Below are 21798 nucleotides of genomic sequence, written 5' to 3'. Positions count from 1 at the left end.
AGTAAGGGAAAAAAACTAAATAACTTAAGCCCACTGTGCTTTTTCACATGTTTCTTGTATGTATAATCTATATCAACAGACAAGCAATTAAAGATAAAACAGTTCTTTACCAGGTTTGTCTGAGGTTTCCCTGAGTTTAGAGGCCATTTGAGTTTCCAGCAGTGAAAGCTCAGGTGTGCCCTTGCCCCAACCAGTAGCAGACACGCTCTGACAGTGGGATGCAATGCAATTTTTTGCTTTCACCTTTATATCTGACCCTTTTTTTATTTCAGGTATTGTCCTGTTTGTGGAACTCACTGCATTAACCACAGCAGCAACATGTTGCCACTCAATGAATTTTCTTTCATTTGTGACACCACTGCTAAGGCCAAGAGTAGAGAGCAACATGCACACTACTTGCTTAGTCTCTCCTGTGATGCAGGGAATCAATTTCCCCAAAGATTCAGTTCCAAAGTCAAATGGAACTGGAAAAAAGTAAATTCCCGCACACACTTATCATCCCCATTCATTTATTAAAAAGTGTAAACGTTCCGGTAATAAGGACCATTCTGACACACAGACACTGCTAATGCCACCAAACAATATGTGCTTTCTAACCTCCACCTCACCCACAAACACCTCAATTTCTGTCTCAGGGAAATTCTTTTTCTTGGTCTTCTGCTCGTATGTTGCCATGATTCACCATAAAGAACAATTGATTAACAGGCTCATTTACATATGCATCAATATTCATGAGGGGCTTTACACTGACCATTTATGGTTGAATGTGGGAGTGTAGGGGGCGGAATATGAGGCTAATCCATGTGCACACATTTCCAGGTTGACTGATTTATAAAGGGAACATTGCTTGCAGGTGTACAGTTTTATAAATCTGTTTTATTTTCGGCTTTTATGTGGATCCCATGCATTGTTTTATGAATGAGGCCCCAGCTCTGTGTTCCCTCAAAAGATCTATCAAGACACTTTGCTTTTGGTCAATGGCACAGATTCGCAGCTTGAGGTTCACCAAAGTTGAATTTGGCATGAAAAATTAGTGCAGATTTATTTGACCCTGCAGGTGGGTCAGGTGTGGCCAGGCTTTTATGCTGTAATTTGTAAAGGGACACTCCCCTAATGTACACTTTAAGATTAGTTTACTCATCATGAGGTGTACGACACATCCTGTAAAAACTGTTGTCTAATGTCATGTGTGGTCCTGAAGTGAGCTTTCCAAAGTAACCCTGACGATGTCATAGTGATGTCATCTGGGTTACCTCATCTTGGGCATGGAGAGTATGCATTTATAACAAAAAGCCTGTTAAAGACTGGAGGTGTGGAGTTTACCAGGCAGGGGATATCTAACAAAAGAAGTTATTGAGATGCATTATGGGAAATGTGGGATTCAGCATTTTTGGAGCCTGACTCATATGAAGGACTATAAGAGAGGAAGTAGGAGCTGAGTTACTGAATGTCTCTTGAGGTCACAGATGTGAGGACATTTAGATTTTTCTGTTTCTAGTCATCTGTCCACAGTAGTATTATTACACACACATAAAGGCACAGATGTCATATGGCTTAACCAAATGGCACCAAGATCTTAATGATAGCTTAGTTGTCTTTACACTGCCAGTTTCCTAGAGTCCGTAACGATATGTGTGTGTTTGTGTGTGTGTGTGTGTGTGTGTGTGTGTGTGTGTGTGTGTGTGTGTGTGCGAGAGAGAGAGAGAGAGAGAGAGAGAGAGAGAGAGAGAGAGACTGAAACTTTCATTGATAAATGTGCTGTGATCTCGGTTTATGATTAGAATGACTGAAAATGACAAAGCTGTTTAACGAAAATGTCACTGCTACGTCATACTCTACATGACATTGTAGAAACTCCAGTTCCCACAGTATTGTTCATAATTTAAGGGCAATACAATATTTAAGGGAAAATATGAAGATGCAGTGTTCACAAACATTACTGGTGGGAAAAAACAGCATCAGTAAACATTAATATCTCTGTACAGTGTTAGTTCCTGTATTAAAAGGTTTGTCACTCATTTCTCTCCCCATAACATTTGATACTTAAGCTGATTTTTTATATTTACATTTTCATTGAGAAGGTTAATGTCTCAAGCTTCATTCCATATTCTCAGACTGTAAATATTTTCAGACTTTTATTACATCTTTATTCTCAAAAACTCATATATAGTTAACAAATATAGTATCACTGACTAGTCCTTTAACCTTTAGACAATAGACAAAGTAGAATAAAATTTAAAAAATAATAAAACATAATAAAAATGAATAAATTTTTTTGTGTATTTGTGTGTGTGTGTGTGTGTGTGCGTGTGTGAATTGCATTTTAATTAAGACTTCTTGTGGCTACTGACAAAATCCCTCAACAGGTGAGTCAGATGGAAGGCATTACAAAACTCTGATATGATGTCACACACACACACACACACACTCACACACACACACACACACACACACACACACACACTCACACTCACACTCACACACCCACACCCCAATGACTTTTTTTCAAATCCATCCAAACAGCTGATCAGCACCACAGAACAAACCTCTGTGCTGGGATTAAAACAGCTGACAGTAACATGTCTGTGTTTGTGGGTTAATAAAACTGAATGCTATGAAAGGATCATTCCACTGATTTAGCAAAAATCAATGATTTGAGTATGATTTGAGTATGAAACATTACAGTATGTGAACTGGGTTCATGTCAGTCACATTAGATTCCTGTAATAACGTGTTTTCACACCTGAAAAAAATGTCTTAGTTTGATGAATGTAACAGAAAAAGTCACAGCTTGCCAAAAATATGACTAAATACAGAGCATTTGCGCCATACTTTTACAGTATGTAATTCTTGGTGAAAATACAATTTTAATCAATGAATAAATTAAATTTATAATTTCAACTATTTTGTGTTGTGTGGGGAATGAGACAGAACTTGTATCTTTTTTTTTTTTAAATCAATTTATCATACCTGTCTATAATCTCTTTTTCTTTTTGTTGGACAATATGTGTCTTCTGCCTGTCCTTGGTAATTTGTAATTAGGTTAGTAGATTATATAATTTGAGATCTGAGACCAATTCTTTTCACTAAGTAATGTTCATGTGTATGCCACATAATTGTATTCATAAGGGTAAAAAAAAATGACATTCTTCGAATTTTTACACACTTTTACACACCAAAACGTTCCTTTGAGAGGCCTTCATAATGGCCAGAAGCTTGGTTTTTCAGGGTGCAGCCTGTAGATGTCAGTACAGAGCTATTAACAGTTGTGTTCAGTTGAGAGAAAGACCAAGCGGCAACCTCTGGGGCTGAAAAATGAAGCCAATGTAGAAGTGCCAAAAACTGCAGTTCCTCGAATGGCCACTTGAGGCTGGCTCCAAAAGTGAGTCAATCCCAATAAACCACCATGTTAAAATATCCAACTTTACAGTAGAAATAAACATGTTTACAGCCTGGTTACAAAAAAATGGTTTCAGTCTCTATAGCTTATTTCCCCTTTCCTGACAACTGTACGGGTGGTGAATTTTTATATAACTCACCCATTTAAATTTTATTAAGCTGTAAAGTTATGCATAATTAAGGACGTGGCCGCTTTGAGTGAGCCGCTGGGTGGCTTATTTCATCAACCAGGCTTCATTTGGCCCACCTCAGCTCCACCTCTTTGCCCATTTTGGATTAGCCAGGAGTTAGGCAGAGTCAGACACTGCCAAGATGGCGACGGCTGGAGCCACCCACTTTGAGCTTCAAAACCACTGTTCAGAAACCAATGGGTGATGTCACGGAGGCTACGTCGATATTTTTTACAGTCCATGAGAAAGACTGACAGTTCAGTAAATAAACTGCTGTTTTAGATGACGTTAGTGGGGACATTTTTGCATCGTGGGGACATTTTGGACAGTCCTCACTATTTCAAAAGACTGTTTTAAGGCTAAGACTTGGTTTTAAGCTTAAAGTTAGAATTATGTTTAAGTACAGTTTGAGATTAGGCATTACGTTGTTATGGTTAAGGTTATGGTTAGGAACCAGGGAATGCATTATGTCATTGAGAGTCCTCACAAAACGCATGTATGTGTGTGTGTGTGTGTGTGTGTGTGTGTGCATGTGTGTCGTTATCTGCTGTGTGTTCTCCTCTGGCTGCTGCTATCAGCAAGTGAAGTTGTTTGGGAACTTGGAGATATAAGAAACACACACACACACACACACAGCTTCCTCCTCGGTATAATTAACTCCTGACTCTCTCTTTCTTCACCTTTATTTGCTTTACTCAGCACTGAATCTAGTTGAATCTTGTTGTTAGACAAAGTGTACAGTCTGACACTGGGGAGATTTTGGTGTTTTGATATCAGCTCTTCTTTCTCTCTCTGGTTTCACGTGTTCATCAGTCCCTGACACATGTGAGGACGTCCCTAAAAACACAGGAGGATGTGAAAACATGGGATAAAATCATTTAACATTCTTCCTCTCATTTACATCCTCTTTAATCCTTTCAAATCTGCTCTCAAACCTCCTGCTGCTCCTCCTCTGTTCGTCTCCTGATGCTCCTTCTGACTCCACCTTCAGCTCCTTAAATCTTCTCCAATCCCTTTTACCTCCTCCTCCTCAGGAACCTGAAAAACAGAACATTCAGGAATCAGCAGACGTTCCCACACTGAGCAGAGAGGTTTAAATCATTTCATCATCAGCTGGGAGAAACGGAAACGAGAGCAGGAACTGTCAATCAAGGACGCTTCAGCAGAAAACACATTTTCTCAGGTTTAAGAGTGTACAATCCTTCAGTGGGGATCTGCTGTGGAAGCAGAGGGGGAAAAAACACAATATCCGTCCAATCGGAACACTTGAATTAAAGAAGTTTTTACATGTGATTGGCTGACTAACAAAGGAAAACACTGCTTCTTGACAAAAGACCTGATATTTGTCCACTTTTCTTCTTCATCTACTCCTTTTCCACATCCTATCCCATAATGTGGGAGGTGAGATGGTTGGATTTGTGTTTATTTTTGTGACTGCAATCATTTAATGGTTCCTGGAAGGACATGTTAAACTGTTTTAGTATCAAAGCACAATTCTGGTTTGTTGTTCTATTATTTTCATAGTTTTGTGCATCATTTCAACCTGTCTGATCCGAGTGTCTTGATCCATCAGAGGTCTTTGTAGTGATGTCATTGTTTTTAGATTCAACAGTACAATATTAATATGACTAATAGAAATAATTGACTAAACTATGAACACAAGGCCCAAGTTGTAATAGAAGTAGAAGTATCCTTCAATGATCGTTTATTTTAACCTTTTTAAAGTTATATAATTATTGTGCCTATCAGTTTAAGAGCTGCAAGCTGTAACAGCTGGTGGGCTGACAGACTGCAGAACAGCTGATGTGTTTGTCTAAGATAAGAGAGCAGCAGATAATCAATCCAAACCTCATCAATAAACTCTGGAGATAAGAGACAGAGGGAGAGCAGCTCCCACTGGAAATACCTACAGATAACTGAGTGAGAGGAGAGACAAGAGTTTTAAGGAAAGAAAGATTCTGTTTAAAATGAAAACTTATTATTTTAATATTTAGATTGAAACATTTGTAAGTATTTTTTTAAACAAACTGTAAGTTATTAAATGTTATCAGGCTGTTAAAAATATAGCCAAAAGTTTAATCCCATGTCACTTTCAGTGTCATGTTTGTAATGACACTGTAAATGTGTATATGTGTGTTTTGCAAGGGACAAAGTCATTTCTGTTTCTCACAACAATAAATCTTTAATAAACACATAATGCATACATGTTTTACCCTGTTATATTTAAAGGACAAAATGTCACCTCAGCTCAGTTTGTGCAAACAGACAGAAGAAACAAAGTAAAAAAAAAACAAGAAACTCTGCATCTTCCTTTACAAAGAAAAAAATCATGCAGCAGATCCTAAAATTACAAGGAAAAAAAAAAACATATTTTCCATAAAACTCTTATGTACAGTTTGCTTCACATTTCTTCCAGACATCACAGACTCACAGACAACCTTCCACTGGAAGGAAAATAAACAACAAGCAGGGACATAACAGAGTTTGGAAGAATTTATAATCGCTTTAACTGTTGAGACTGAACATGCACACATTTAAATATGTGTCTACAGTTGGAGAACTAGATAAATATCATGTTGTAATCATTGTTTTTGTTGCCGTCCATGGTTTTCGTTAAAATTGACACTTTAAAATCGTATGTTTTAAAATATCTTTCAGTCAGTTATTGATTCCTAAATGTTAGAAATCTAGAAACTTCTATAAAATAAGAGAAACAACTGCGCTGGGAGCAAATGGAATTAGTCCAAACACACTGGCTGAAATGCTTTTCTTGCTTGAATAAATTAATCTGCTTGAAAATGTAATATAGGTCCAGATTGAGTCCATTTAGCCTTCATTCCTCAGCAGGATCCCTAAACCTTTCATAGGCTCGTCCTTTAAAAGGTGGTAGAGTCAAAAATGTAATGCAGTATGAATAGTTGAGTTAATGCAGAAGACCTTCTGTATGTCCCCAGAAAGCACAACATGTTCTAACTATAGAGTTTAAAATGCAGATGTGTCTGTTTTTAGGGATACTTGAAAGCAGCATGTCTTCACTCTTGACTCCTCCACTGCTGTGGCATTTGGAAAGAACCAAGGATTTTTATAAAAGCTTATGAAGCTCAGGCTGGGTTTGGAAACTGATCTTTAGTCCTGAAGAAGCAGCTTAAGAAATCCACAGCTCAGTGTTTCCCATTTCTCCTCGTGTTTCTGTCCAGCAGCTGCTTTTTAAAAACCATCAGAGGAACGAGAGCAGGACAAAAAGCAGCGTTAGATACAGCAAGCAGCCAGTCTGAGCCGTCCGGACAGCTGACGAATGATACCAACGCACCTCCTCGGAGTCATCTGGAAACCAGAGAAAGAAACAGAAAATAAATGAAGGACTGGATTCATCATTCAGCACCGATCTCAAGTACGTTTTTTGTATTTAATTATTTCATTCATTTTGTCTTATTTTTTTGTAGCATTTTTTTATTTTTTACTGTTTTGTTATTCAGTGCGTCATTCTGTATATTGTAGATGCTCAATGTGGGTATAATATTCTACCTTTTTAAGATGACAGATGATATCCATACTATTTTTGTTCTTTACTTCTTTTTGCTGCTGTGAATCTTCAAATTCTCTGAGTGGGATCAATATTGTTTATCTAATTTCATCTTAACTTATACTTTTTTACTTATTTGGCAAGAGTGTAGTTTTGGTTTCAGAACGGTGGGGGGAATGAAATCCTGGTTTCTTAAGGCAAAAAATACATATGCAGTAAAAGTTAGACATGCTATGCAATTTGCTGTATTATTAATGCACTGACCCCACTTATAATCACATTTATTGACATAGAGTCCTGATACTTAATGATTGATCCTTTTGTATTTGGAACTTTATGAAAAATCTTTAAAAAATGTGGCCTGTTTGATTAAAACAAAACAAAACAAAACAAAACTTTAACTATAAGCTGGCACTTTAACATTTACCCAATCAAAAGGATTGTTTTAGAAATGCTCTTATTTTGGTGAGAAAGAAAGAAAGAAAGATGTTTTTCAAACATCTTCATATTTAGGTGGGTTAATGTGTGATGTTTGTACAGGAGTTAACAATGTTTTGCATTTTGGAATAAAAGCCTTGAACTGTAAATGAGGAGGTGGGGTCTGTGCTCGTTCAGAGGGTCATTTACACTCTGCAGGACTTTACTGTGAACACCCTGATGGTTTTGTTTTAGGGATGCAACGTGTGAACGACAGTTTTTAAACTTATGGTCTGACTGCTGGGCGTCAACGGGTCGTCCACACCCTTATTGAAAAAAAAGTTTGCCGTCCATTCACCTGAATAATACCTCAGTTGGTGAATAGACATGGAAATACGCACGGAAAACTAGCAACTCACATGGAAATACTTGATTGTCACAGGAATGACTGAACAGACTCTGACTCTCTGCACCTTCTTGAACACAGGGAGAGTTTTAAAACACAATCACAGCTCTTAACTCCATCACGACATGATGATAACAAAAAAAATCTACTAAACCTAAATACTGAATGAAGTTTTAAGTCTGTCTGATTTTCATAGAAATAAACTGAAACCAATCTAAATCTTTAAAAAAAAAATATGATGAATGATTTTGATCAACAAATCAGGCCTGCCTACTCAGAAATGCAGAGGTGAAACTTTGTCATTTCATACACGTGTATCTTACCGCAGTCTTTATGGAAGACGTGGGGGAAGCAGTGCAGGATGCCGTAACCACAGCGACAGTAGGAGCAGCCTTTCTGAACCCACTCGCCATGAGGAATCAATCCACAGCTCCTGCACAGACAGATAAAATAGGAATTACTAAACTATGGAAACACTATATTACTTGAAAAAGTTGCTAGTTTAAGACTCTTAGATGTGCAGTTACGCATGTTTGACTACATATTGTACTTCAATATGCAGTCTGACATAAGCAACACTCACTTTGATTTGAGCATCTATAAAAAGACTTTTTCTCTCAAACACATTAAAATGAAGGAGTTTGAGCTAAATGTCTCAGACTAAAGGGCGACTCTGGAGCCGTCAGCCCTGTTAGAAGCTGAATGTAAATGCAGACCAGTGAGCAGTGCTGTTGTGTTGTCGTTACCTGACACGCTGGTCGTACTCGCAGCTCCTCCCAGTAAAGAACGGCGGACAGGCACAGAAGCTGCCAAGAATACAGGTTCCTCCGTTCTTACAGCAGCTACGACTCTGCTCAGCAGCTGGATAAGAAGAAAAATAAGAAGACACCTCAACAATCGGTCTAAATCTAGTTCCATATACAGAACTCAACTGTACTAAGACAAACATAAAACAATTAGATTTGTTCAATTTCATTTTATTTTATTGTATTTTTATTCATTTATTTCTCTTATTTGCTCCTACTTTGTTTTTCATTTATTGTCATTTGTGTTTTTATTGTATTTTTGTCACAGTCCCTGCACTGCCCCCAGACCTCAGGTTGAGCCTCTCTCCCTCTATCTATCTGTGACATAAACCAGAGTCTCCATCTGACAGCACATTCTTGTCCTCCTCTGCTTTACATCAGCAGACAAACACTGAGAGTAAGAACAAACATCTGAAAATAGCAGAAAAACACTAAAGCTAACTGACAACTGCCTGAAAACTCCAGAAAGTTCCTCAGTCTGACACAACTTCTCATTAAAGCATTTAGAGAGCAGTCTGAGAGATTTTTGTACTAAAGAAAGTCTTTTTTTTTTGAAAAGACAGAACTTTTACTTTAACATGTGTTGTTAAAAATGTGATCATAGCGGTTTTGTTACGATAAATGTGACATGAGCAGCCTACTTAACCTCTGTAGTGGACGTCTTTCGCCTCATTCCTGTACTTAAATATTTGATCTGGATCACTTTATGTTGCAGGAAATATCAAGAGAGGTAGAACGTACAAATTCTGCTGCATAAGCAATTTGAAATTTAACTTGAGCACTCTTTCAATAAGTACAAGAACTTACATCACCTGTCCTGAATGTACAGTTTACAGTGTTTTTCCTTCTTAAAATAAAGTTAAAAAGTCTGCTGTTGCAGGAGAGATCTATCCAAAGCTTATTTTGAGGATTTTTTTAAATTCTAGTTTCATGTTTCTTACTAATGTATTGACCTGTTTACTCTCTACAGTAGATGTGAACCAGGACTGTAGCTGGGATTTAAGAAACACTGAAGTCATGAGTCCAAGCTGATCCTCCAGCCCACACGCAGAAAATTCAGTAAGAACTTTTATGAATCTGGATTTTTTTTTTTATATTTAATTATTCAACTTTTTCATTTCATTTCATTCGTTAAAGCAGTTTCTCAGAGTTTCTTTACATGATGGTCTTAAAGATGTTTGCGAACAATCTTTCCTTCTCTGCCAGGAATAAATTCTGAAGAAAACATTTGTTAAGTTGTTGTAGTTTCTCATTTATATATTTCAAACTTCTTATGGCCAGAAGTTTGTAAAATTTAAGGACACTGTGTCGAAAAAAATGTTTTTATTATACTGTTTGCCTTTTTAAGAAATTCCACAGTGTAACTTTAAATTATGTCTGGATACAGTTGTTGTTTTGTGTAAAGTGGGAAATTCTTCACTTTGCGGGTTTTAGCTGGTATTTCAGGTGGGTGGGGGGTTTGCAGCCTCCATCTGTGTGTACATTAGTAAAATGTGAACTCACTGCCAGTGAGGCCGATGAAGGGCAGGACGGCGCTGGCGTCACGGTGTTTACGGTCCCCGCTGTTTGGTGAGTTCACCTGGGTAAACTGACCCAGGAAGTCCTGGGAGGTCTGAGGGGATTTCACCACTGAAGAAGACGAAGAAGAAGAAGAAGAAGAAGAAGGTGATGAAGATGAGGAGGTGGATGAAGAGGAGGTCTGGCCTCTGTTGCACTCGTCTCCCTCACAGCCTGAAAAATAAAAGGCAGTAACATCAGATGTTATCTAGACTTTCATAGTCAGAGACATCATCCTCAAACACACTGACTGTAAAGAAGAAGGGGGGCGGGGGGGACGGTTGGAGTTGTCTTGAATGAAAGCAGATTGTCCCACTAACATCTGCATAAAGTCAATGGAGTCTGAAAAACTGAGACAGCAAGTGAGATCACTGAAAACATAGATCAACACTTGAAATCTTGAAATTGATATTTTTCAACATTTCTACAGTGTGTAAATCAATTAGCAGACTTTTTGCTTGAGTTGTGTAAATCCACCAGAGTGATAATCAAGTGTTCAGTATTTTCTGTCATAACTTGTATAAGTATTCATGTTCTTCTTTTTTTTAATTTCATATGGAAATTAATGGAAACCAATGGCTGTCCAGAACAGTGAAAAATATGTCAGAAAATCTCAAACCGTATTTGAGGATTGTCAGTAAAAATGTACTAAAGAAACTCAAATTTACTAAAACATCGGTCCTTTAAATTCATTTTCACACACATTGTTTCATCAAAAAAACTAAAATCACAAACACAAACACAAAAACTGATATGTTCAAATCAACTGCAAGTTTACCAGCATGACTGCAAGTTTAAATGATATTGTTTTATTCTTGATATATTTAGAATATAACTTAAAATTAAGAGTTTTTGCAGATATGGATTCTGTCATTTAATTTTGTTTTGAACAAACTTCACTTTCCTTATTATCAAATATAGAAAATAAACAAATATTTTTTAAAAAAATCAAATACTCATCAGCAGCTAACACATGAGAAAGATGTTTGAATGTTAATATGATAAACTGACCTGAAGCAGGCAGAGCAGCAGCAGAGTGGAGACAGATCACAGCACAGATCACAACCCTGAAAACATCCAAACAGTAACACTGTATCAACAGGAAGACTCCCAAAATATTCACAATGATTTATGTTTAATTTCTTTACATCACAGGTTCATTTCACCTCTAGACTCACCTGAGCAGCTGCGTCCACCTCATTCTACTAGATGGATGCAGGAAAAAAATCCAACACACTCGATTTTTCTTCTCAGTCACAGCGAGAATAAAATTTTAAAAACTTTGAAACAATTGTCCTTACAAATTGTGACAAAACCAATTTCCAATTTCCTGCACTGAGTTGTGTCTTCAGTTCACCGCCGATTGTTTAAAAACGCCCAAAAGTTAAAAAATTCAAAACAACTCTCCTTAATTGTGCAGGAATAAAGTCAGTGCAGTCAGTCCTCCTCCAGCGCGTCTTCTCTCAACCTTCGTCACTCTGTTTCACTTCGGCTGGTTTCTTCTTCGCTGTTTTCTGATGTCCAGGTGACTCTCATAGAGGAGGAGGGGCTCCGGAAGTCCCGCCCATTCCTAATCTCTATGTTTCCGTCTGTCTGAAAGAGCTCAGGATCAACAATAATGAAACTGTCCTAAAAAAAACAACTTTTGCAATAAAAAAAACATGTAAAATATCTAAATAAAACATGTTAGTAGATCTTGGTTTTTCAGTTCAGTGTGATATTTTTAGCAGAAGAGTATTTCTATCAGTACAATCTGGCAGAAACTGAAGACAACATTTATGAAGGCAAGAAAAAGCATAATGTTTGATGTGTCTGTTGACGTAATTTATATATTGTACGACTATAATTACTGAAACAGTGACATAAAAGCTCTTCTATCTTTTCCTGAGTCGAGAAATGTTATATTAGTTAAAGTTTTGGGATCTCAGTAAATAGTGAATTTTTAAAAAAAATCCTCAGGTTATATTTAGAAAAACATTCTTCAGACTCAGTATTTCTGTCTGCAGGTGAAAGAATAAAATTCAGTCTCTGTCTGCTCTCATGTTTCTCTTCCTCTCCCCCACTCTCTACTTTCCCTCTTTCTCACCCAACACCCCCCTCTTCTCTCTGTCTCTCCCTCTCTTCATACACATGTATATCAAGCTCACTCACCCATCCAGCTATACCTTCACATGTTAATGAGCCTGCTGCTAAAAGGAAGTCCACCTTCAAGGAAACATGTTCACTGCAGACAACAAGAAGAAACTTCATTTGAAGATTCCTTCCCTTTAATCTCCTTCATTTTTCTCATACCTTAATCTCATGTTACATATTATTTAGAAATATTTATCAGGCTGTAGGCTTTTATATTCTCAGTACATTTTAATTTAACTACTTTCAGGTCAGCTGAAAAATATGTGGAAAAAGTCAATTAAGAATTTAGTATTTTGCCACCAGAATGTTTTTTTTCTGGCAGTGTAAAGAGGGCTTGGTATCACTTTGGTCCTAATTATTTCCCACAAAGTTTTCAGGAATGTAATTTTGTCCTATTAATGAAGAATAAATATAAAAGAGATAATGTTACTTGAGTTTAGTTGATTTTATAAGCAGCTATTTCATTGAAAGAACTTGAGATTCTTTGAAAAATCCAATTAATTAGAATAAGTTTAAGAAACTTTTAGAAATAAAAAGACTTTTATCACTTCTTACAAGGCATCCCATTACACTTTAGTTAAACATGATCCAATTCTTCATGCATCATCATAGAGGTAATAATAGTATCATAGTGAGATGTCTTCACAGACACTCAGTTTGTCTCTAAAAGTGTGTTATTTTTTCCACTCTTATAAGTGCTTTATTTTTAACCCAGACACCAATATTAATTGTTTCAATTTAGCACCACATACTGCACAATACATGAAGGTATTTCAGATTTTATAGATTCCAATACATTTATCAGTTAAATCACTTTTATCTAATTAGGCCCATATCATAACCAGATTGTAGTTTTTGTTGCTTAGATCCACATGGTCTGACACTGCCCAGAAATGTTTGAAGATGGAGGAAAAAATTCTTTATCCACAATCTTAAGATCTTTTTTAAGTTCTTCTTCTTTTGAATGGTAAATCCTCTTTAAATCTGTCTGTGTATGAGTATATCAGAGGTGATCACAGTGGCAAACTGTCTGCCTGTTGTTGGAAATCATCCTACACAGCTGATTGGTTGAATGCCGAAATTATATTTTTCATCATAATATCTTTTTCCCTCACTTTTTGTGGGTTTAAGAGTTAAGGTGTGGTTTGGAATCACTGAGAATTATTTTTATCATTATTATTATTATTATTTTTACAACTGTTTTAGTTTTTGCACTTTTCCTGTTTTGTTTTGGTTTTTTTTTTTTTTAATTTTTACTAAAATGTAATAATTAATCACAAAAAAGGAGGTCAGTGAATGTGCTGAAATCCACATTGAATCATCTGCTCCTGCTGAGTGAGAAACAGGTTCATCAGTATGTTACGGATGGATGAGTGAGGTTATATACTGCGTGTCTTTGGAGAGAAATAAATGGAGGTCAAGCTGTGGTTAATCTGTCTCTGCTTTGACCACACAGGGACAATCAGAGGTGGAAATGGGTATTTTGTAATCTGTGCAGCATCACAATGCAGTCTGATCTCATGCTAATACACAGCAGGAGTGTCAGCAGCAGGAGGGAAAAACCTGATCTGAACACAACAGGTAATCTGCATGTGAAAGCTCTCAGGCTGCTGGAAGACACAGAGGGGAAGAGGAAGACACAGATATATGAAGCAAAGCAGGTCTGTATCATTATATGATGATGCAAAGAGGCCAAAAGTGAAAGTGTCTCCCAGCTGACTGGTGGTAGAATCAAATGGTGGCAGTGGTTGTCATGGCTACTAAAGCACATACACGCCTAGTTTCTTTTTCCCATCATGTTCTCGGCTCTTCTTTCAAATAGGCTAATTTGTCACTTTTATTTCTTTTCACAAGAGTAGTATGAAAAGTCTTTTGGGTTATGTGCTGTTGTAAGAAAAGCTCATGACTTGTTTCCTTTCTTTCTTTTTTCATGGAGTCGGTCAAATTAATTTTGAACATCAGCATCATTAAATCGACTCACTTTGTAGTAAATGATGTTTATGTCGTTTCTGCATGGCAACCCACATCAAGGCAACCATTCATGCAAAAGTCGACCCACATCAAGCAGTGCTTTGATGGGAGGATGAGAAGTGAGGTCAGCTGATATAAATGCAAAGAAATATGCATTGATATCCTAAATGAAACATATCCCTCCAATGAATATACAAATATAGATAATTGCTTTTCTGTGAATCTAAAACATATTAACGTTTATTTTGTAGCTGCATATTTATAAAGAAGATGTGGTCAGATATTTTCAATCATTTATCTTTAAAAAGATAAATGTGTAATGGGATCATCGTGGAGGACAAAGATGTACAGGAGATGCAAAGATGTATATGATTTTAGTGGTGAAGTACTAATTTACCAAATCAGACTCCCTTCATGAATATCTTAAATAAATTTCCCTCTACACTAAATCTTTAGAAAATATCTCCAGGCTAAACAAAATTATTTACTAACTAAATATCGTTTTGAACAAATTGCATCTTATTTTAGGTGTATGAATATGCATCTTGGATTTATTTTTATGACTACAAATATCAATCACCATGTGCAAGAAAAAACATCTTTCTCAACACCTTTACAAAACAAATGACCTTGAACATAAATTCCCCACAGATACAAGCAGATGGAACGGACTTACCCACAACAGAGGAGTTTATATATATTGGAAGCACTGTTAAATATGATGGAGGAGCAGGCAGTGACATCAAAAGCTGACTCAGCAAGGCCAGAAACACTTTCAGCATGCTGAACAATGTGTGGAAGTCCCTCTAGTACAGCATCAACACCAAGCTAAAACTGTACCAGAGCTGTGTTCTTTCTACCCTGCTACACAGCTCAGAATGCTTCTCCAAGCTGTCGACATTCCACACAAGGAGCTTTGGAAAACTCCTGCGGTCCTTTGTTGCTGCCCTACATGCCAATAGGCATAAAGAGCAGTAAGCAAGTAAATAAGTAAATGTTCCTTCATCATAATGGACATGGGCCATGTATGTGTCAAAAGAGGAGACAGAAAGATGGATTATATTTAATGTTTGACAAATAAAAAGAAAAAAAATCAAAGCAGTGACATGAGAACATTTGTACACTGCAGACAGTCAGTTTTCCACTCAGGTTGAGATTGACCACAGGATGACTCTGTGTCTCCCTCTGGTGGCTGATTTTATTAACACAATCAACACAAAACTGAATGTGAAGTTAAAGGATCACTTCACTGTTTTTCAATCTAGATTTTATTTAAATGCTTTAGATTGGAGAAACTATTGAAGAAATGTTGAAGCGATAGTTTGTAGTTTTAGGGGGCTTTAGAGGATGTCGCAGGCTGTCAGATACAGTGAGCACAGGATTTGTTTTTTAACTCTGTACATATATGATGATACTAAACCTGGCAATCTCACTGTGATGACAAGCAGTGTCGGACAGTAACACATTAGTTAGTGATGTGTTACCATAACGTGACCGCTTTTTTTCAGTAACAATTAGTAAAGGATTATAATTTGAAATTCACCAATGACATCACAGTTACTAATCCCAGTAACGCTGCGTTACTTTGGAAATTTGGGGTTGGCTTTTTGAGTTGAGTAGAGCATCTTTGACAGAGATAAGCTGAGTAACGATAGTAACAAGTAACTTAACAGATTTATTTTTCTGTTGATTAGTTAATTAGTACAGTGATGTATTTTTTTCACTGAGTAATATATAATTGATTACAAATTTTAAAGTTACTTGCCGAACACTGATGAAGCTGCACACAGTCACTGTGTTCAGCTGTTGTAGTCAAGAAATATTTCCAGCATGTAACATCACCTTTAAGCACATACTGTGGTTTTTCATTTATGTTTATGCACAGTTTAAGCAAATAAGATACAATATGTCAATAATTGAGTTTTAGAGGTGTTGATTTTTTAACCTTGGGACAGAGTCAGACTAGCTGTTTTCCCCTGTTTCCAGTCTTTATGCTAAGCTAGGCTAACCACATCCAGACTCCATCTCTGTATTTATCATGAAGACACAAGATTGGTATCGACCTAGTCATCTCACTATCAGAAAGAAAGTGAATAAGTGTCTGGCTACCTGGCATCCTAATAAAATAAAGTGTAATAAACCATCACATAACACAACACAGACCATTTTATTTCATACCATTTATGGTTCATAACTTTGACAGGTTGCAGTCATTTTTTACATTTATACAGGATCTCCTTGACAATAATGCAGTGAAGACGCACAGCATTATACAAACTGTTAAGACTGATCTCTGTATCGTCTCTCGCATCTACACCACTGAACATTTCTCATCTTTTCTCAACACTTTCTACATATTTTGACAAATTCTCCATTGAATGTCTATCAACTCTCTTAAAGTGCTTCATATTCCCAGACAGTCACTACCTCATGTTAACAGTTTCTGTGTGTCATGAGACTAGCAGCAGAAGGACCAAAACGCAGGACAAAGCAGCCAGTATGAACAGAAGAATATCTCTTTAATCAAGATTCAGGCGTGCAGGTACAGCAAAATCAAACAAGACAGAACAAACAGAACAGAGGATCAAGCAACACTGAACTGCAAACTAGGACTTAAATACAAACTAGACTGACAAGGGGATGATGTGCAGGTGGAACAATAGAACAGGAAAGGAGCTGATAGAGTGGGGAAGACACAGGGAGTAGAGCAGGGCTAACGAGGCTGATGCAGGGCAGGTGTGGAGGGAAAAGCACGTTGGGGACACAGGAGGAAAAACACAGGGCAAACAAAAAAACAAAAACCCAGAAACACAGTCCTCTTATTTATTCAATAAGCTCATAATCATAAACTCTGGATTAAAAGAACTATGAGATGGCAGCAGCAAAGTCTGTCTGAAACAAAGACAGGAGTATTCAATCCTGGATGATATAGACTGGCATAGCATAACAAAATATACATGAAATAACTTAAGTACACAGGTAACATTTCTCCCACTCAGTTCAGTCTTCACAAAACAGGGATAGAAGTCTGAGGGCATCTGGTGGACTGGTGGATAATGGCAACTAAGGAACATAGAGCCACTGTGACAGGATCATGACACTGTTTGGATGCTGGTATGCTCACTGTTCAGTTCATGTTTTTTGTATTAGAAAATAAAATCACATGGATTTGTAGGCTGAATTCTCCAGTTGTCTGTGATTTCAACCCTCCATCCAAACATTCATGTAACCATCTTTCTTCAGTTTTCTTTTTTTATCTCTTTATCTCTTCTCTCTTTTTATCTTTTGGGACATTTTTCCTGAAATCAGCTTTACCTGGACAGTGTTTATTCCCCATTTTTGATCATTCCTGTCCACCACAGTCAAGCCTGTAAACTCCTACTGTATAGTCAAACTGATGCTGAAGTGATGTTGAACTTTGGCAGAACATTTGGTTCACTGGTACAAACATTAGCTTTCTAGCAATGGAAGATAGCTAGCTAACATTAACTCTTTGTGACCAAGGTCAGAGGAAACAGCTACAGTGGTATAAGAGACAGAGTGGACTCCTCGGTATTACTGTTCATATAATGACAGTAATAATATCATTGTCTTATATCAAAACATTTTCATTTTCATACCCTTCTTTTTACCCGATAACTTAACATTTTAACCCTCAAACACTGTTCAGGTCAAATTTGACTCATTTTGACATGAATAATAATAGGGTTAAACAATTCAGTTAAATGAAATGGTCTTATAAGTATTGCTGCCTTCAAGTGTAACTCGTGAGGTCATGTTTTCAACATGGGAAAAGAGTACACAGTATGTTAGCTATTCAAGCAAACATACACACATACACACACACACAAAACAGTTTTCTTCTTCTTTCAGAAAACAGCGAATGATTTTGATTTCTCTGCTTTTCAGTAGAGTAGATGACAGAGATAGCTTGCAGGGCTGGGTACATTTTCAATACTAGAGCTAATACTGATACCTTGGGTTCTGAAGCACCAAAATGATACTTTTTTACTTTGAGAAATATTTTCTCTTCATTTTATTACAACTTGGGTTTTATTTTCATTGCTTTGGCTTTCATGATAACATTGTACTTGCTGATGTTATTGCTGAGATCTGCAGATAACATAGGTCCAACGGGGCAGCAAACATGAGTGGCAAGGTGATTGTTGACATTTTAGCCAGATTAGCTGCTACTTTATTTCCAGAATTATAACTAAAAGTGGGAACACCCGTAAATTCAATAATATATCCTCTTTACACTGTGTGCACGACTAGTCGATCTATAGACTGGGATGGATATTTACAACAGACAATTTGGGTGATTATTTTACTATTAGCCTTTTTTAATATTTCAAATATAATCGGAGGATTTGTTTAGGATCTTCAGACTGTGTTTTTGACCTGTTGGACCTATTTTTAGCAATGTTGTGGCATTCCAAGATCTAAGCAATTACTTTCGTGAGTACAATGTTATCAGAACTGTGAACTTACAGCAATAAGCTTTATGAGCAGCAGTAAGTGGTGTATTAAGTGATTTGGGGACTTTTTAGCTCTGGGTTCCACCTCTCAGGCGACATACAGGCGGTGTTGCCAGAAAAAGTAGCTCATTCAAAGCCTAGAACTCACTTGAAAAAAGCACCCCACCTTAAATGTAATCTAAGCTAAAACTGAGCATCAATCAAAGATAAGACAGTAAAGGACACAGTAAAAATGCAAGTAGGCTACAAAAATATCTCATAAAGTTTGAAGTCTCTATCAAGGATACTGAACATGATTTTAAGCAGCAAAAATGAAGAGGCCAAGTGCTCACTCAGTTTCATATGCAATAAGTCCAGGGAACCTTAAGGTGCTCTTGAAGATAAAAAAAAAAAAGGTCACAGAAAAGAAAATGTTCTTTAGACACTCTTAGTGCTCTCAGACTTTAATTAGTTGGGCATATTGGTTAAAGTGCCAACCAGTTTTGACCTCATCAGTGTGGAAATTTTTTATTTAAATTTTTAGTACATACGTATTATTACAGCCCTGATGACGACCCTGTGAGTGTCTGAAGGACATTTTCTTTTCTATGATTTTAAACAGGTTTGGTACATTAATAATACAGTAGTTTAGGTAGCATTCTTTTTTATACTACCATTATTATGGCAGTATAAACCTCTGAAACCAAATGTACACTCTTTATCATAACCAATATAATCCAAATAAAATCCAAGTTGTATTAAAGCCATCAAATGAGCCATACAAGAACTTTGCCTAAAACAAGCAAAAAATTGGATTGAAATCAGGAACTACTGTATCTGATCAAAGTAAACAAGTTGAATCTGACCAGATGGTTCTTGGCAGTTTTTTCACATTCTAACACATTCATATAAGAACTGAGGTTTGATGCCCAGCCCCTCCAACTTCCCTGAGCTCCAACATTTTTAAAAATGTCAACATACTTCACAACTCGGAAAACTAACTTTCCTCCTCCTCTTCTTCTTCATCTTCTTCCTCCTCCTCCTCCTCCTCCTCCTCCTCCTTCTCCTCCTCCTCCTCCTCCTCCTCCTCTTCTTTTTCTTCCTTGTCTACATCCTTCGCTGCAGTCTTGTTCATCTTCCAACTGAGAGTCCATTCCTCCTCTGGCATGCCGTCCTCTTCGTGCATCAGTTCCATGCATCTTTGACTCCTGTGCTCAGTGGAGAAACAAAACACTTCGTCCTCCTCCTCCTTCTTCCTCCAGCGACAGAGTCTCCATGAGTTTTTCCAAGCCCACCACTCCTCTTTCTCCTCCTTCTCCTCTTCATCTTCCTCCTCCTCTACACTTTCTCCTCTGTGAGCTACAGCCACCATCCATGACTGCTGCCATGAGGAGAAGGAAGCGTTCAGTTTGTGGAACTGCAGATGGAGCGGGACGTTCGGCCTGCGTTTGGTTCGTTTTCTCAACTTCTGTTCCTTCTTTTCTTCTTTTACTACAAAGTCCTCCTCTTTCTTGTTCACTGTCTCATGGTCGTCTTCCTCTGTGTTGACCGCCATCTCCTCATCTTCATCGTCTTCTTTGTCATTTTCCCCCTCCCCATTTACTTCTTCATCCTCCTCTTCCATCTCTTCGTCATTGTCCTCCTCCTCCTCATCTACATTATCTTCTTCTTCGCCTCTCTCATCCACTTCTTCATCTTTGTCCTCCTCTTCTACATCTTCATCCTCCTCTTCCTCTTTCTTCTCCTCTTCCTGTTCTTTGTCCTCCTCTTCCTTGTCTACATCTGTTTCCTCCTCCTCATCGTCTTCATCCCCCTCCTCCTTATTGCTAACTTCTTCGTCCTCCTCGTTTTCTCCTGCTTCCTCCTTTTCATTGTCTACATCTTCATCTTCATCCTTCTCTACGTTTTTAGCCATGTTATTCTCGTCATTTTCTTCATCCTCCTCCTCCTCCTCCTCCTCCTCCTTTTCTACCTCATCTTCCTTGTCCTTTTCAGTTTCTATTTTGTCCTCCTCCTCAACTTCTTCGTCCTCCTCATCCTCCTTTTCGACTTTGTCCATCTTGTCCTTTTCTTTTACTTTTACATCCTCCTCCTTCTCCTCCTCATCATCTTGTTCTTCATTGTCCTTCTTGTCCACTTCTTCTTCCTTCTCCTCCTCGTCTGATTCTTTGTCTTCATCCTCATCCTCGTCCTCCTCCTCGTCCTCCTCCTCCTCTTCTTCTTCATCATCCTCCTCGTCTACATCTTTCTTCTGCACTTTATTGTCATCATCCTTTTTGTTTATTTCTTCATCTTCTCCCTCCTCCTCCTTAGGTACTTCTTTGTCCTCCTCCTCCTCCTCCTCCTCATCCTCTTCCTCCTCCTCTTCTTCTTCTTCTTCTTCGTCTTCTTCTTCTCCTTCACTGTCCTCCTCCTCATCCACATCTTTGTTATCCTCTTTACTTACTTCCTCCTCCTTGTCCTTCTTGCTTACTGCCTCATCTTCTTGTATTTCTTCATCATCATCCTCCTCTTTCTCCTCCTCATCTACTCCTTCATCCTCCTCCTCCTCTTCTTCCTCCTCCTCCTCATCCCTCTTGTTTACCTGTTTGTTTTCCTTCTCCTTGTGTATCTTTTGTGTTTTCTCCACCTTATCTCTTTTCTCCCCTTCTTTTTCATTTATATTTTCATCTTCATCCTCCTCCTCTACTCCTTCATCCTCCTCCTCATCTGCTTCTATGTCCTCCTCATTGTCCACTCCTTCCTCCTCCTCCTCCTCCTCCTCCTCCTCCTCCTCCTCCTCCTCGTCCTCGTCCTCGTCCTTGTCCTCCTCCTCCTCCTCCTCCTCCTCCTCTTCCTCTGTGTCATCCATCATCTCCTCCACCTCTTCTCCTTCCTCCTGTGTCTCATCTAGTTCTGGTGGGATCCATATTTTAGGAATCCTCCATGCGTCCATCCACTCTGTGGCATCTGTGAGCTC

At 37.8% G+C, this 21798-nt stretch overlaps 2 protein-coding genes across 2 annotated transcripts; both read right to left on the bottom strand.

Annotated features, from left to right (window-relative positions):
• Positions 1-5731: 5731 nt before the first annotated feature.
• Positions 5732-11922, bottom strand: tdgf1 (teratocarcinoma-derived growth factor 1). The gene is made up of 6 exons (XM_044333775.1): positions 11457-11922; positions 11290-11345; positions 10225-10452; positions 8662-8776; positions 8239-8348; positions 5732-6893 (listed from the first exon to the last, which is right to left on the bottom strand). The coding sequence occupies exons 1-6, from the start codon at positions 11477-11479 to the stop codon at positions 6787-6789; spliced, it is 639 nt and encodes a 212-aa protein (XP_044189710.1). The 5' UTR covers positions 11480-11922; the 3' UTR covers positions 5732-6786.
• A 4608-nt stretch (positions 11923-16530) lies between these two features.
• Positions 16531-21597, bottom strand: LOC122969017 (spore wall protein 2-like; the record flags this gene model as incomplete). The annotated part of the gene is made up of 1 exon (XM_044334580.1): positions 16531-21597. A coding segment is annotated over one exon (1761 nt), but the record flags the coding sequence as incomplete, so codon positions are not given.
• Positions 21598-21798: the final 201 nt, after the last annotated feature.

The sequence above is a fragment of the Thunnus albacares genome, chromosome 18, assembly GCF_914725855.1.
Source record: "Thunnus albacares chromosome 18, fThuAlb1.1, whole genome shotgun sequence".
Lineage (NCBI taxonomy): Eukaryota > Metazoa > Chordata > Actinopteri > Scombriformes > Scombridae > Thunnus > Thunnus albacares.
The sequence above is the reverse complement of the archived record's forward strand: the minus strand, read 5'-3'. Positions and strand labels throughout refer to the sequence as shown.

Bases quoted from the DNA above. Each gene is read 5' to 3' on its own strand.
- tdgf1 (XM_044333775.1), bottom strand. From the start codon at position 11,479: ATGAGGTGGACGCAGCTGCTCAG. The intron at 10,453-11,289 runs GTCAGTTTATCA...TTTATTTTTCAG, and splicing joins TGCTGCTCTGCCTGCTTCAG to GCTGTGAGGGAGACGAGTGC. The intron at 6,894-8,238 runs GTAAGATACACG...TCTGGTTTCCAG, and splicing joins CGTCTTCCATAAAGACTGCG to ATGACTCCGAGGAGGTGCGT.